The sequence below is a fragment of the Dermacentor variabilis genome, chromosome 1 (assembly GCF_050947875.1).
Source record: "Dermacentor variabilis isolate Ectoservices chromosome 1, ASM5094787v1, whole genome shotgun sequence".
Taxonomy (NCBI): Eukaryota; Metazoa; Arthropoda; class Arachnida; order Ixodida; family Ixodidae; genus Dermacentor; species Dermacentor variabilis.
In genome coordinates, this window is record NC_134568.1 from 5,991,256 (window position 1) to 6,006,454 (window position 15,199).

The following is a 15,199-nucleotide window of genomic DNA, read 5'->3' on the forward strand; positions in this document are numbered from 1 at the left end:
TAATCTGTGACTCGTGCAACTGTGAAGAGACGAGTGAGCACGTGTTGTGTTTTTGTGATCTCTATGACAACAAATGCGACATTCTTCAGAGGGTGTTAAACCGTTTCGATAACAGACCATTTTTAGAGACTAAGATTCACTGACCATGGCCCCATGCGTTGCAGGCTTACAAAGCGATGCGGGCACTGCTACATTTCATGACAGCGACTGGCCTCAGTGAGCGATTACAGGCGTGAAGTTATGGGCATCCGCATGCACTCATGCCGATAGTACCTTCTTCCATACCACTCCTTTCTTTTCTTCCCTTAAGCCCCTACCCCTGTGTATGGAAGCAAACCGGACAGTCTCGCTGACTTCCCTGCCTTTCCTTCCTTCCTTTTCATCCTTCTCCTCCTAGCCACAAAGATGATGGATAGGTAGTGACTGGACACTAGCAACATGAATTTGATCCTAGGCTAGATGGAGGCAACTGAGCACTTAGTCTCCATTCGGTATAGCTGAAGTAAAACATAGCCCACCTAAGCAATTACTGCAAGAGCAAAGTGTGCATCTGCCTCGGTCACTACCTGCGACTCTGGATGATGTCGGGTTAGTGTTAGCGAGCCCACAAGGGTACAAGACTTGGCCGTACCTAGCTTGTAATTTCGAAGCACCACCTCGGGCGAATGCAGCTGCTCTCGATTTAGGGGCGAGTGTGAGCTGGGGTTGACGATTCCAAGAGGGTCGAGCGAGGCAGCCAGGTGTCCCCTCACCTGAGCACAACACACAGAATACAGTTCACAATGCCACGCTCCAGCTAGCAGAGCAGGCACGTGGTGGTCACGCAAATCGGAGCCTAGCTGAAACACTACTTTCTCCTCAACAAGTGTTGCCAACCTACAGATGTTGGGGTTTAAGCAGAACGAAAACTTCCACTTTGACAGCAACAACTTTGTCCTCCACATTTTAAGGTTTAGGTGCTAGCATCGCAATACTATTTAGAGCATGTACCAACTGTGTGAGGTGAAAAACATTTGTCATTATTATTGTTTATTTTTTTATCTTTCTTTCTAACCAATTCCTTTGTTTACCTTCCTTTCAATTTGATACAGACTGACTCCACAATTCACTCCTTCCATTTAATGATATTCTCAGCAGTTTCTCAGTACTCTGCACTGGCTAAACTTAGTCAAAATTAACATTATGCTCAGTATGTACCTGAATAATGCTTATCTTGATGCTAATTAAATGTGTAACACAATGCAATATTTTCAACCGGGTGCGCAACACCTCATAGCAGGACCTGAATCGAAACGCTAGTGTTATTTAGCCTTGCATTGCAGCAAGTCAAAAGGCACTAAAAACCAAGACTGGAGATTTGGTTGTTCATCACACAGTGTCTGCTCCTGAGGTAATCAAACAAATTTATCATGAAACAATGTACACCAGTGCAGCCGAACTTCACAAGTGTGGTTATACGATTGCTTGACACATGGCATTCTTTTGAATGACGCGATGGCCTATGCCGTCGAGTTTTCAATGCGAGAAATATTTAAACGAGCTGCCATGAATGATCCAACTAGGCACACGTCATAATGGGCTACATGTAAGAGGTTACGGCTATACAAAGAAGGATGAGGTTCAATTTGTTCTGGTAGAAATAAAAAAAAAGAAAGCTGGCACAACGGGAAGGCAGAACAGAAAATGAGAAACAAAGGAACATGCTGCATTGCAGAGCACATGCCAAAAATTAAGCAAATAAAAACAAAACCAGTCAGACACCACCGGTCAGCAGCACCATCCGAGTTTGACGTTTCTTGAGCTGTAGTATACACACAGAAAGTACTGCTTCCTACCAAGTACTAAGGCTGCGCTCATTTTCAGTTGCAACCTTATCCGTGGGCATAAAGCAATGTGTGAGGACCAAGAACAGGCATAGAGCACGTTTCTTCACATCCAAGAGAGCCGCAAATGCTAAAGTCAGATCCCCGAGGAAAGCAGCGAAAGGGCTGTGTAGGAAAGCACTGCGGGAGTACTTTGGGACTTGCACTATTCACAGCAATGCAGCCCTTGACCAGTAACATATTGGTTTTGTAGCATTAGTGGAGCAAAACCAAACTGATGTACATGTTTGGGAAAGTTAGTTGTAGTGATCCATTATCATGTGGTATTTTGTACAAAGCTAGACAAAGCATGTGAAAGGACAGACCATAAAAGAAGCGGGTGTTTATCCTTTCACATCTTTCATCTAGCTTTGGGCACAACACTGCGATAATATAGATAAAAACCAACGCATATGACAAAAGAAGACATTTTATAACTGTGATGCAAGCAAATCCCGCCAAGTCTATTATTTTTAGGCGCAACAACTATTAAACCTGGGAGCTGCCTGCCCTCATTTTGGCAGTGCACTATTTTGCAGCAGTAGAGACGCAAGAAGCAGAAGAGAGCACCTTTGGTTAAGGCTGCTTTGTGTGGAACCACATTTACAGCTAGACCACCTGTGGCACTCTTGGAGCCCTAGACCTCCGAAACCCAAGAATGATTTATCGTTCTCGTGTTCCGTGTTTTAGTACATAAGCATTTGCGTGCCAGATGGCGCAACTGGCGCACTGCTATATCGACCGGAATTAACTCTGGTGGCCCGCCTACTACTTCTGAAAAGGCATGTATACTCACCATCAAAAGAATGCGAAATACAGGTTCCATGCAAAAGTGCCATTCCTGCTCAGTTTCAGCATGACTGTTGGTGCGCAAACACTGCTGTTGAATGCAACTGAATGGATGCTAAGTTTTTTCGCTGGTCCAGTACCCTGCCAAGTTTTAATGCTGATAGCACATCTATTCAACTGCATCCAGGCAACTGAGTGTGCAAGACAAACGCTGGCTGAAGGCCATGAAAAGGCACTCGGCATTGTAGAACCCATGCTGTGAAGAATGTGTGGAGCTGCAGCTACCATCACAGAGTCCAGCAACAGAACACCTAGGTAATCTTTTGAAAACAGGCAGAGTATAATGCAAGAATCCCTTTCACTTAATTCCATTCCTGTGCTACTGTTCACCATACATGACCGGCCAATCCTGGTGATAGCGTGGGTCGAATGCTGCTAGGGCCACTGATGAAGCACAAAACAAAATAGCAATGAAATAGGATCGTTGCATTATTCCAGCCCAGCATCGCTACATCTGCTGGTGCAGCAAGACACCTAGGCTGAGTGATGTACAGAAAGCTACACTCACACCCTTTACGAAGTTGCACCAGCCTCTTCATACTCTCTATTCTAAAAAAAAAATTTTCAAATTGTGCCAAAACCACGATATGATTATGAGGCATGCTGCAGCGTGGGACTCCGAATTAATTTTGACCAGCTGAGATTCTTTAATGTACATCCAAATCTAAGTACACAAGCATTTTTCCATTTCGCCCCCATCAAAACATGGTTGTTACGGCCAAGATTGAACCTGTGACCTTGAGCTCAGCAGGACAATGCCATAGCCACCAAGCTACACTGGCGGGTCCTCTATTCTCAGCTTTTATACGCAACTCATTTCAAAATTTGCAGTATCAGAACAATTACTACATGATGGTTTGGGGTTACAGCTATAGGTGACAAGCATGAGACCAAGGACTACACCGACAATGAAAGTCGAACTCCTTGTGGCCGTAGCTTGTGTGAGGTCAAGTGCAAGCTACGCCACAGGAGTCGTCAACACTATTAAACACAATCCTACAAGCACTGTAAGGTGTTTAGCAACAAGGTTACATTACGTTCCCCCTGAAACGCATTTTTGGCAGAAAATGAGAGGAACCTTGGGAACCTGCTATCACAGGTTTCATCATTATGAGTCTAGGGCATGTGTAAAGCCAATGTGAACTCGGTCAAGTTACAAAAATTCGACAAAACAGACGTGGCTTGTTAAACTACTGACATGATCACCAAAGGATTTCTAAAGCTCAGCTGAGGGTGTGGGGAAAGTAAAAATTTTAAGAATAACAAATTAACTAAGAAAGGTTAGCTTTATTCTCATAAGGCTACAATGTCTAAACAGCGTTGCAATTTTAGCAGACATTCTGTTAGGTCTATATGATTTCATGTCTTCTTTAGCTACAAATAAGGTCTGCTATAGTCTGCTATCTTTCAGCAGATAGACTATTCGGCATATTTTGAATGCTGTTCAGTGGCTAACAGCAGTGACAGCAGAATTTAAATATTACTACGAAATATTCAGTCGTATATGAATGCTGCTAACAGATACTAAGTACACATAGTATCAGGGGCACAGGCATTTCAACACAGCCATGCACAGTAAGCTCCCTTCAGTGAAGCATGAGAAATCGAAACATATATTAAACTAATTAACAGAAATGCACTAATGAACGTCCTAATTACATTACACCACATATCGCAATTTATGAATTGGAGCCTGTCAGTTTGCCAGACATACCCACTTGAAATGAATTTCCAGGATCACACCAGTTTCGAGGTATTTCCCGAAGTGTGGGACGAAATACACGGGCGTTCCAGTTACTTTTGTGCTTCAATGCATAAAAGAGCATTTTCTTTAAAAAGTAAGTGGAACAATAGTGCAATTTTATGGTGACTGATGGTGCATATCTATAAAGTGGAGTCGTTCTGGAAATTCATTCTGAGCGGGTACGCATTGCAAGCTTACTGGCTGCATTTCGTAAATTGCAACATGTGCCTAAAGTAATTAAGAAGATAATTAGTGAACTTTTGTTAATTAGTTGAGTATGTGTATGAGTATGCCTGTAATGTCTGCCTCTTTGAATAATACAGCTCAAGAAATAGAATTATGTAATCTGCAATAGGCAATTTTTAAAAATTCTGTTATACTTAAAAATGATCACCCTGTAACGTGCCTTTCCTTATCCATCAAGGCAATGTAGCCAGTGTGCTGATGCAACCAGTTGCCAGGTGTTAAAGCTGTTGTACTTGCAATGCCAGCCAACCTATTGTCTTCACACGTGCTTATGCAAAAGCAGAGAAGAGTTTGTGCCGCCATGAATGGACTGAAGACAAGTTAACAAAACTTGCTGTAGAAGCACGATACTTTCAATCACACTGGCAGTTTCATCACTACACTGTCTGCTGCATTGATAGATGAAGAGAACCATTATTTCAAATGAGCAAGACAAATGACAACAACTCCTTGGAATCCATTCAATATTAAGTGCCAGTCTTACTCCTTGACACCTTGGTTGGTTGTAGTGCCATGCTTCCATACATGTGAGCAAGAAGAAAGTGTAGTTGTCGGCCACTTCCATCACGCAAATGTTCTTTACTACATCCCTTGCCTTAACACATCGTTTTACTGTCCCATAATGATGTAAAACAATAAAGACCAGAAAAAAAAAAATGCTCGCACATTGCATGTACGCAAGAGACAAGGCAAACTACAAAGGGGGCTGATTATCAGGAAGCAAAGAAAACAGAGGGAAATATTAAGCTGTAGGTTAACATAGATATTATATTTGTGCTTGCATCAAAGACAAAGCACAAGAATGTCAAAGTAAAGGCCAGTGGAAATTGAACCCACAACCTCAGAAAATCCTGTCCGTTGACGTGCCAATTCAGTTATGCCAGCAGGTCTCCCCTTGCCTTTACCTTTGTATCTATGTGTGTAGTGTGAGCGTCAGCCAATGCTGCTGTGAGGATGGTAGGGAATGTGGAACTGCAGGCACTACGTGCTACAATTTTAGAAAGATCGACATTTGAGCAAGCTGGTAAGAATTCATCTTTGACTCGAGCAGCGCAAAGAAAAAAGGAGGGATGGATAGAGCATCGGTGCATTGTCGTCTTCTATTACCTTCCGTGCAGTGCTGAAGTCAAAGATGGTGGAGTTAGAAGTAGGCACATGCCTTGCAACAACCTAAAGCAACAGAACAGCCAAACCCAAGGCCCTCATGGCGAAAACTGCAAGTAGAGGGAAGTGAGCTATCGCTCCCTTAGGCAGCATCTCATTTCCCCCCCTCATTCTCCTCGTGGACATTGCGCAAAGGAACTAGGTTCCCTTCTACGCGAGGAAGTGGCATCACCTGGTAGGACCGAATGATCGCTTGAACAGAAAGGTGATCATCGATGTCCCTCGGCGCCACCTGTGTGCTCGGAAGTTTGGACGGGCTGGGTGCCGGCATTGTTGCAGGAGCTACCCGAGGCACGGCCACTGTTGACATGGCTGAAGCCAGGGCAGGGGGAGAGCTGTAGGCCTCGCCCGGGCCTAGCCCAGCCGCGGCAGCCCGGAAAAAGACATCCCATGACTGCATGAAAGAAGATTACAGAAACAAGGTTTTGTCAACCACGCTAGGTCATACCAACATTAGCCCTTTGTTCCTTTACATTGTTACATGGACAAATAATTTGAATGGCTTCTTTTAGGCGTTATTTATTGTCCTAATTGCTCAACATTGTTCATGAGAGTTCATTTCAAGGTACAATGAACACTGTTGCAAAGAAAAGGCTAAACATGCTTCTTTGATTAAAAGAATTAGGAAAACAAGTGCACTAGCCAGAACCATCTAAGGAAATTGGAGATGAAATTGAATAGAATTTAGAGATGTGCTACAATAGGCAAATTCTGTTTGAACAGAACGCAAGTATTTGAAAGAAATCGGCTTTGAATATCATAGCAGTACTGAATATACTTTTTCGTATAGAGGTGTCAATGCATAATGGTCAAACAGGCAAAACATGAAAGTGTGTCCAAACATTAAAATTTTCCTAATTGAATCAGTCATGACTAGCAAGAAATGCTTCACGTTTAATAGCAAACTGAACATGGCCAAATAGTTCAATATATATAGAGAAACAACAATCGAAGATGAAAATGGATAAAATGGGCCAATTCATATAGCCTAAACAAGAAAACAATCTGCAAGTGGAAGTGAATGCACACCCAAATGGGCGGCTGGCTGATAAATGACATATGACAGGCTAATGCAAATCCTTGTTACCCTGACAATGAAAGCAATGAACCAAAGTAGCAAGCAAGATGTGAGGCACTTTAGTTTCTTATAATGTGCAAGGGAAAATTTTCATTCACAATGAAAACTAAACAGAACTTCCCAATACTACATGTCAGATTTAGTCATGATGATGTGTGATGCCCCCCCCCCCCAAACACGCACACACATCACATCACACATAGTACGGAGATCCTTATGCACACACATTGCTAATAGTGGTGTAAACAATAGATTCCACCAAGGGTATAAGATTCAACTTTACATGAATTTAATCATCTGCAGGCAGCATATAAAACCACAACAATCTTGTTCAAATCTAAGCAAACTATCACAAGAAATTTCAGCCATTACTCACATTGTGCAGCAAAAGCAGTTGCTGAAGCAGAAATTATGCCCTCCACTCAAAACAGATGTGAAAGGAATTTCAGCTGCTCACAATGACATTAACCTGTCCACATGCACGAAAGAACTTTTCAATTCTTTCTCTCAAATGTAATATTGCCATGTGTCACACTTTGCAAGCACACAGGTAGGCAATATATGTCACAAATTTCTGATAAAGGCCCAAAAAGACTAGAAATGATAGTAAAATTATTATCGCCCTTCATTAACAGCAGTGTGCCATGGAACACCTTGTAGACCGCTGCAAACAAAACTGAAGTGGAGCCTTTAAACTGGAAAGGGGCACATTGCCAACTGTTGCAAGAAAAAAAAACAGTCCAAGCACTGAACCAACAACTTTAGGAAAAGACAGCTCCTGCACCTGACAATAGACACCTAGTTAGTTGTGGGTGGGTGCATCTTGGCAGCACGTAACTCCTATGCTGCCAGAAAGGAATGTGCACGGTGGGGAGCAAAGGTCGTGGCAAAACCTAAAAAGATGTCTTCACAGATCCTCATGGACCTTATATCTCTGCAGGTCCCCTTTTGAGGGCACTCAATTAGCACTACCAAAAGCCAATTTCTAGAGAAACTGGAAGCAGCTGCAACAGCAGACGTAACTTGCCTTCTTGATACTTGCGTAGAGCCAGGAGAATTCATATCTCAGTAGTGCAACGAAATTATTTTTACTGTGAAGCTGAGCGATACCCTCACCATGCTCATACTATTAGAACAATGTAGCCACCAGCATCCTGGGTCAGTGCTGTAGTCCATTCCAATGCACGGCAGTCTTCCCTAGCTGCGTGCTCACAAAGCGAAGCGCTCCAGACGCAATAACAGGGATTTGGCACTTCTGTCTAAAAAAGCCGGCATGACGTGCACTTTTAGCTATTTGTCAAACAACGGGTGCACGAAGCAATAGGAACAAAAACAATATACTTACCCGCCCTAAATATGCCGCACAACCTTTTTTTTTTCGGTGCCTTGCGCAGCTAGTTAAGTAAATTTTTTAGAGGTTTACACTTCAGCTATCCCAGTTTGACCAAGGCCACTTTGGAAATTCTTAAAAGGTCACGTTTGAAATATATGGCACTCCCAAACCCGACAGACAAAAAAAAGCGTTGCTGTGGCTCCTTATATTCATATGCGATTGCACAACTTCAAGAAGATTGCCCAGCACTCAAATGCATAGTTGCAAGCAATACGAGTGGGAACATCAAATTTGTTTTCAAGAAACAGTTACTCGTGATGTTTGAACTCGAATGTTACATCTTAACATGCAGCAAGTAGCTCCCAGTAACATTTAGCAGCATTGAGCACTTTTGTGCTGGGAATGTGCGTCTAGCCACTGCAGCATTTTGAAATATTTATTTTTTTCGCTTTCTTACTGCTTGAGGGGATCCAAGTTGTCCTTTTAGCACGAAATGAGCTGGTAAGGCTGTGAAAAAATACCAATCCAAATGTTACTTACAAACAAAAGTGCGAGAAAAAGCATAAGAATAAATTTGTTCAATGTGTGAAGTGTGTTCCATATACCATTGTCGTACAATAGATTCTACGCAGAACAAATGGGACACTGCCCGAATATATGGCTGCAAAAACGTAACCACAACGATGTAAACAACCTTCCAGCAGTTGGGTTGCGACTGATTGCAATGAGTGTGGGTGTACATGCTATGTTTCACCAGTGCAGTGCGATGGGCAAAGCCGGAAAGCGGCCAAAACATGAGTTAGTCGACGCAGCTAATATTCAAAACTTAGTGGACAAGTGTGTAAATCCCCTAGCACAATTAGTATTGAAACTGTCTTTCTTTAATCGTCATGCACAGTGCTCAGCAACTGAAACATGATACTCATCGAACTTGGTGGCCGGTGTTTCTTACATCACCGGTGGGTGCTATACGATGAAAGCAAGAGCCTCTGTGATGCACTTTGAACGCGTTTGACCCACCAGCAATCATCCAACGCTCACCGGTGGCGCAAAAAGTGCCAGCCGTCATGCAGGCAGATTATTGCATTTAGATCGCTGTTCAGAAGAGTATAGGCTTGGGCTGGTTGGTAAAACATGGTTACACTGGAAGCATAGCGAGCAGAAAAACGAACCACAAAGACCAGACAGGACGAGCGCTCGTCCTGTCTGGTCTTTGTGGTTCGTTTTTCTGCGCGCTATGCTTCCAGTCTAACTAGAACGCTGTGCCCTGTAAATGCGCCACCTTTGACATATTATGCCCTGGATGACATATGCAAGAGGTCCATATAAAAATGTGCATGTATCTCGAAATCAAGAGTTGGATGTCAGCACCGAGTGTTATTGTTATGCATGTCCTTGTCTTTCTAGCACTACTTAGGATACTGGTATCAAGCAGTGGCTGCCACCCTGGCAAACTGAACTGGACAGTTGATTTCTACTATTACTTTACGTAGGGATACGGGACCCATGTCTTCGGAGTGAGGCTCTATGCAGAAGCTCGCTAAAACTACTGGTACACACATTTGGTGCTTTAGGTCCAACTACTAGATGCACATCAAATGCGAGAAAACTAAGTGGGCAACAGAAAGATATGCTCCCAGTCATTTACTATGGCTAAGCTGAAGCTGTAACGAAAATAGACTCCTACTTCTCAATGGCCATTGAAACAGACGCCCTCTTGGAGTCCTGTTTGCCGAGCCCGTAATAATCATTGACTGCACTGTAAGGCATGCTACACCATTTTAAGGAATGTAAAGTAAAAGTTAAAGGAGAAAAAAGCACAGCACAACTGCCGATTGATGAGTAGAGTCAACTCGCCATGACAATGGTTGCACTGCCATGCAGTTTTGACACCCAAATAAATAATACACAATGTCTCTTGCTACTCTGTTTCAACAAGAGCAGCAAAAGGGATTCCCAGTATCAAACCTTATAGAGAAAAAGAAAAAAATATGCAGGTTTTCAAGAACCTCCACACTTTTTAACAATTTCTTTCAATTTTCTCATGGCAGTGAAAAGGCTAAAAGAATGTGTTTTGGGGATAGTTGCTTCATACTTGAAGGCTTAACAACGGCACACCTTAAGATGGGTTGGAAGAAGGCAGACACCTGACAAGCACTAACTCGTAGCTAGATTACTTAAAGTAGACAACACACATATACAGAAGCACAGAAGCAAGGAAGAGTGTTGCCTGCTCCAAATAATCTTTAGCTACGAGTTAATGTCTGCCCTTTATCTGCCTTCTTTTGTCCTATCTTAAGGTGTGCAGCTGTTATACATGCAAGCAGAGAGAAAAGAAGACGGAATGAACTACATACACAACTATGTTTTATTAGAACTAAAAATATTAATGGCACAACTGCGCTTACAATGAGAAGTGGGCACACGTGCCCCATCTCGCAGTCATCAAAACATAATTTCAGTAGAACAAGTAAAATGTGGAGGTCAGAAAGGAAAAAAAAAAAAAAGACATTGAATATCAGAATGACCATATCTGCTGCACACACTTCCTGAAATAATTACTCAATCTGCACTGAAGAAATTGTAATATGGGACATAACTGAACTGCTACCTCTTCGTTGTAACCCTGCCTGACTGAACCAAGCATTCATCAAGTTTTTCCAGAAAGGCTGACAAGGAGTTGAGAATGCAGGCTTTCTGAGCAGGACAATTCCAAATGCAAGACAAAGGAGATTTCCAATGGTAAAACGGTGTTTCTAGTTTTTTACCTGTGAACAAGGCCCTTGCGTGGGAGCTGAAACGTCCTTTTACTATTAAATATTTACTTTGGTCAGCGTAGTACCTGGGGTTTTTTCTACTCTTCACACTGTAATGCAAGATCAAATAAATGTGCTTACAACGAAATATGCAAAAATTTAGGGCAAGTTTGCTGTACTATCAGCAAAAAATTGAAATCTGAACAGCGCAGCATATGCCCGAAGCATAACTGAAGGTACAGTCTGCACCGTCGGCCAGTCATCACCAGAGACAGGCGCAAACATCCAGTTTGTGCATAAGGTGTAAGGATGCTCGTGCTACTTGATAGTTTCACTTATTTTCTTCGATTTTCATTTTCTCACTCTAAAATAAAAAAAGAATCTACAAAAACAGGAGCAGAACTATCGCAGTAGGGCGAGCATCCTTGAATTCTGCAGGCAAACCTATGTAAGTGCTTGTCTCCGATGGCTGGCTGACAGCATGCATGTTTCAGGCAAGCGGTTGGCTGTTTGCTTTTCAATTTTTGCTGTTAGTACACACTCGATAAGCGCAGCCTTTCTCAAAGGATAAAAAGTGTCATCACATTAGATTACCAGAGTTGCCTATTTCATATGCAAGGCTACGCCCAGCTTGCCAGGTCACTCACAGGGCTGGGACCAAGGAGCCCCCCTACCAAAGCTGATGTGGTGGAGCGCTAAAATTCAAGCTAGACCAACAGTATTGACAGAGTGCTTCACAAAACATGCTAACAAACTTCTTCCTTGTCAACAACTTTTAGTTGATAAAAATTACCATAGGTTATAGGTTGACATCTGTTCCCACAAACACCTCTATTCATTACATCGCCGCCCCTGTTTCTACTTCATGCCATGTACAAGTAGCCTTGTCTTTACTCAAAAGCAGTAATGCTTTGTTTCACCACTCACAGTTTCGTTTCATCAGAGTGACATAAAAGAAATTGCAATAAACAGACACAAACTTACATACATACGGGCAGACACATACATCTGAGAATTTATTTCATCCCACAACTACTCATCCCAAACTTATATTCAGCACAGGACTGAGAACTTGAAGTGGCAAAGTCGCAGGATAGGCTCAAAGACTGACATGCAAATGACTAGGTAATGTTCAAGAGCCTGGCAAGGCAACACAGGTTTCTGTAATTGGTAGTAAGCCTCCTTCTTGAAGTTTTCCAGGAATGCAGGCCAAATAGTCACGGCTGGTCACCCAGATGATGAGAAACAAATCTCCAGATGAATCAAAACTGGGTTCAAGCACATACAGCAGGCATTCTGAAGTCAGCTTACCATTATTCTTAAAAATAGAAGTATACGATCAGTGCATTCTACCAGCATTGACCTGCAATAAAGAAACTTAAAAGATGACAAAAACTTTAGAAAAAAAAAACTAAGGACCATACTAATGAGTGATGCTCCAGAAACTGAACTCATGTGATGCCACCTACCTAAGTGTGGACCTAGATGACATAGAATAAAAATAAAAACATGCAAAAAGCAATGCAACGAAAAAAAGTAGGTGTAACCTTATAACAGACACGAAGCCAGCAGTATAAATGAGAGAGTAAATAAGTGCGGCTGATAATGTAGTTAAAATTAAGAGAAGGAAGTGAAATTGGGCAACGTAATAATAATAATATTTGGGGTTTTACGTGCCAAAACCACTTTCTGATTATGAGGCCCGCCGTAGTGGAGGACTCCGGAAATTTTGACCACCTGGGGTTCTTTAACGTGCACCTAAATCTAAGCACACGGGTGTTTTCGCATGAAATTGGGCAACGTAATGCGTAGAACAACCTGCACTCTGTTCAAGTGCTAGAATGGTTTGTCAAGGAAAGTGAAATGCAATTGACGATGGAAGAGAATTAGGTGGTGTAATGACATAAAAATTCCAGGCTTAGGATGGATCCGGCTGATGTAAGACATCACTGGGAGAGAATGATCGAGATAAGAAAAATTCCAGGCTTATGATGGATCCGGCTGATGCAAGACATCACTGGGAGAGAATGAGATGAGAAAAGTTGCAGGCTTAGGATGGATTCAGCTGATGCAAGACATCACTGAGAGTGGCCTTCGCCTTATTTATACCTATTTTATTTATCAAATGAAACGTTTTTGTTTGAGTGATATTCAATCAGATGAGCTTACTGTTTGAGATGCTTTACATAAACTAGACACTTACTGCACAAGCATTCAGGCCCTACCAGTAAACTTAGCACTTTTTTAAATAAAGCTTAGTTGTGAGTTTGTCAATTGTACTGCGTAGTCTGTGCTTTTACCAATAAGGTCAGTCCTTTTTAAATCGGCCAGTTATCTGACCTGCCAGGCTATTTCCCCCTAGAGGATAATATACTGGCCTAATTACTTCCTGATGCCATAAACAGTAACATGACTAAATCCAGTTCAAGAAGGCGGCGCGCCCACCCGTCCGTCGGCTTACATCTGGTGACAGCCGTAAAAGAGGTAACGTTTCAAAGGTCAGCAGAGCTAGCCCTGTTTCGCAACCGCTGTCCCCATGCTTTCAAGGCGCTTCAGTCGAGCATGAAGACGGCGAAGAAATTAGGTCAAAGCTCGTCAAGGACAACCACGCCGTCGACGGCTCTGCAGGCGTTCACCTGTAAGCTTCCGGCGGCCGTGCGCAACGGCGACAGTCGTCACAGGAGACGACCGTCTCGGCATTTACGTAAATTCTGTCACAGTCACCGCAAAGTGACCATCCATACACTAATTACCCTCAAACAGCGTACAGCGCAACCTAAGTAGACCCCGTTAATGGGAAAGGGGGTGTCGTCGTGAATTATCGTCAATTGGTATTGCCAGAATGCAATTTCAAATCGCGCAATGAACGAAATTTATACGGCTCATTATTGAGAACATTGAGTGGGATAGATGAGATGGTGCATACCACAAAACGAGGTATGACATACGACAAAGCTACGGCGCTAGTTTCGAGCTGACACAGATGAAAAACTAGCGCATGGACAGCGCATGGGTTGTTTCTGTTCAGAGGGCACCACGAATGACGCAAGCGGTAGTGCGCCTAGATTTCTCGTGATCGAGCTGCACTTCGGCACTTAGACCACAACTAAGGAGGCTGCACACATGGACTGTGATCTACTCCCCAACAAGCTCCCGGAGGCAACACCATAGCATAGTGACGCGCCGGAAAATGAATCACACGTGCGACACGCTAGTTTGTCCCCTTAACCCCCACGTCACCTCCAGGGAAAATGCCGCCAAGTACGGCAGTTTAGCACGGGACTGTGACTCGTAACAAGCGTGACAAGAAACAAGGAGACAAATATTCGAATACGCACTGTCCGCCTAGGATGACCACCCTGCGATATACGCAAGCTACGCGTGCCAACCTCAGCTGTGTAGGGCATTCGTCCAGGTAGTATCGGGCAAGGTATTTATAGGTGCCGCCGGCAGCACGATTGCGCAGGTCATAAAATGATCCGGTTCGCAAAGTCTCAACGCACCTTGTGCACGGAGTTTGGGTCCTTGGTCCAGGCTCGGTACATCTCCTCGACGTATACAGACGAGCTGCCGTTGAGGAACGGCTCGGCTGCAGCGCGGGTCACATAGCCCCGCGCGGGCACCTTGAGCAGGTGAACGCCGAAGTGGCCGGTGTTTGCCAGACGCGCGGCACCGCACCTCTCGGACAGCAAGGCCCGGGCGAACGGCGTCAATGACGCGGCTAGAGTCCTCGCTCGATCCATCGCCGCCGAATGAATGAATGGTCCGCGACCCCCGACCAGCGGACACGGACGCAAAACCGCGCACACCTCTTGGCGCAAAGAGCCCGCTACAGTCGCTACAGTTGCCGCTCGCTTTACGATGTCGCTGCTGTGGGTTGTGGTAGGTTATAGTTTTGTTATTACGTTACATCCTACCGCCACTCGTTTGTATCATTGTTGCCAGATTTGTTTCTGCGAAGCATAGAGTTTCAAAATGAAGTGAAAAAACTCTATGTTGCGGAGCTTAACAATAAATAGAAACAAAACTAAATGCTTTTTTCTCTCTCTGCGTTTTTGTAGCTTAAATGCATTTAAAATCTGCGAATTTCACATTCATTGTAGTGTAATAACTCTTTAAACAGGCACAGTGAGGCAACATCAACCACTTCATCTGAAATCGCATGTC

At 43.4% G+C, this 15,199-nt stretch overlaps 1 protein-coding gene across 1 annotated transcript in view; it reads right to left on the minus strand.

Annotated features, from left to right (window-relative positions):
- Ogdh (oxoglutarate dehydrogenase Nc73EF) overlaps nucleotides 1-14,893 on the minus strand; it is a 109,352-nt gene extending 94,459 nt beyond the window's left edge. The window contains exons 1-3 of the mRNA XM_075684325.1: nucleotides 14,536-14,893; nucleotides 6,038-6,259; nucleotides 632-752 (exon numbers count right to left, since the gene is read on the minus strand). Coding sequence (XP_075540440.1) covers nucleotides 632-752; nucleotides 6,038-6,259; nucleotides 14,536-14,775 — 583 coding nt within the window. The 5' untranslated portion in view covers nucleotides 14,776-14,893. The remainder of the gene's footprint in view (nucleotides 1-631; nucleotides 753-6,037; nucleotides 6,260-14,535) is intronic.
- Between the last annotated feature and the right edge of the window lie 306 nt (nucleotides 14,894-15,199).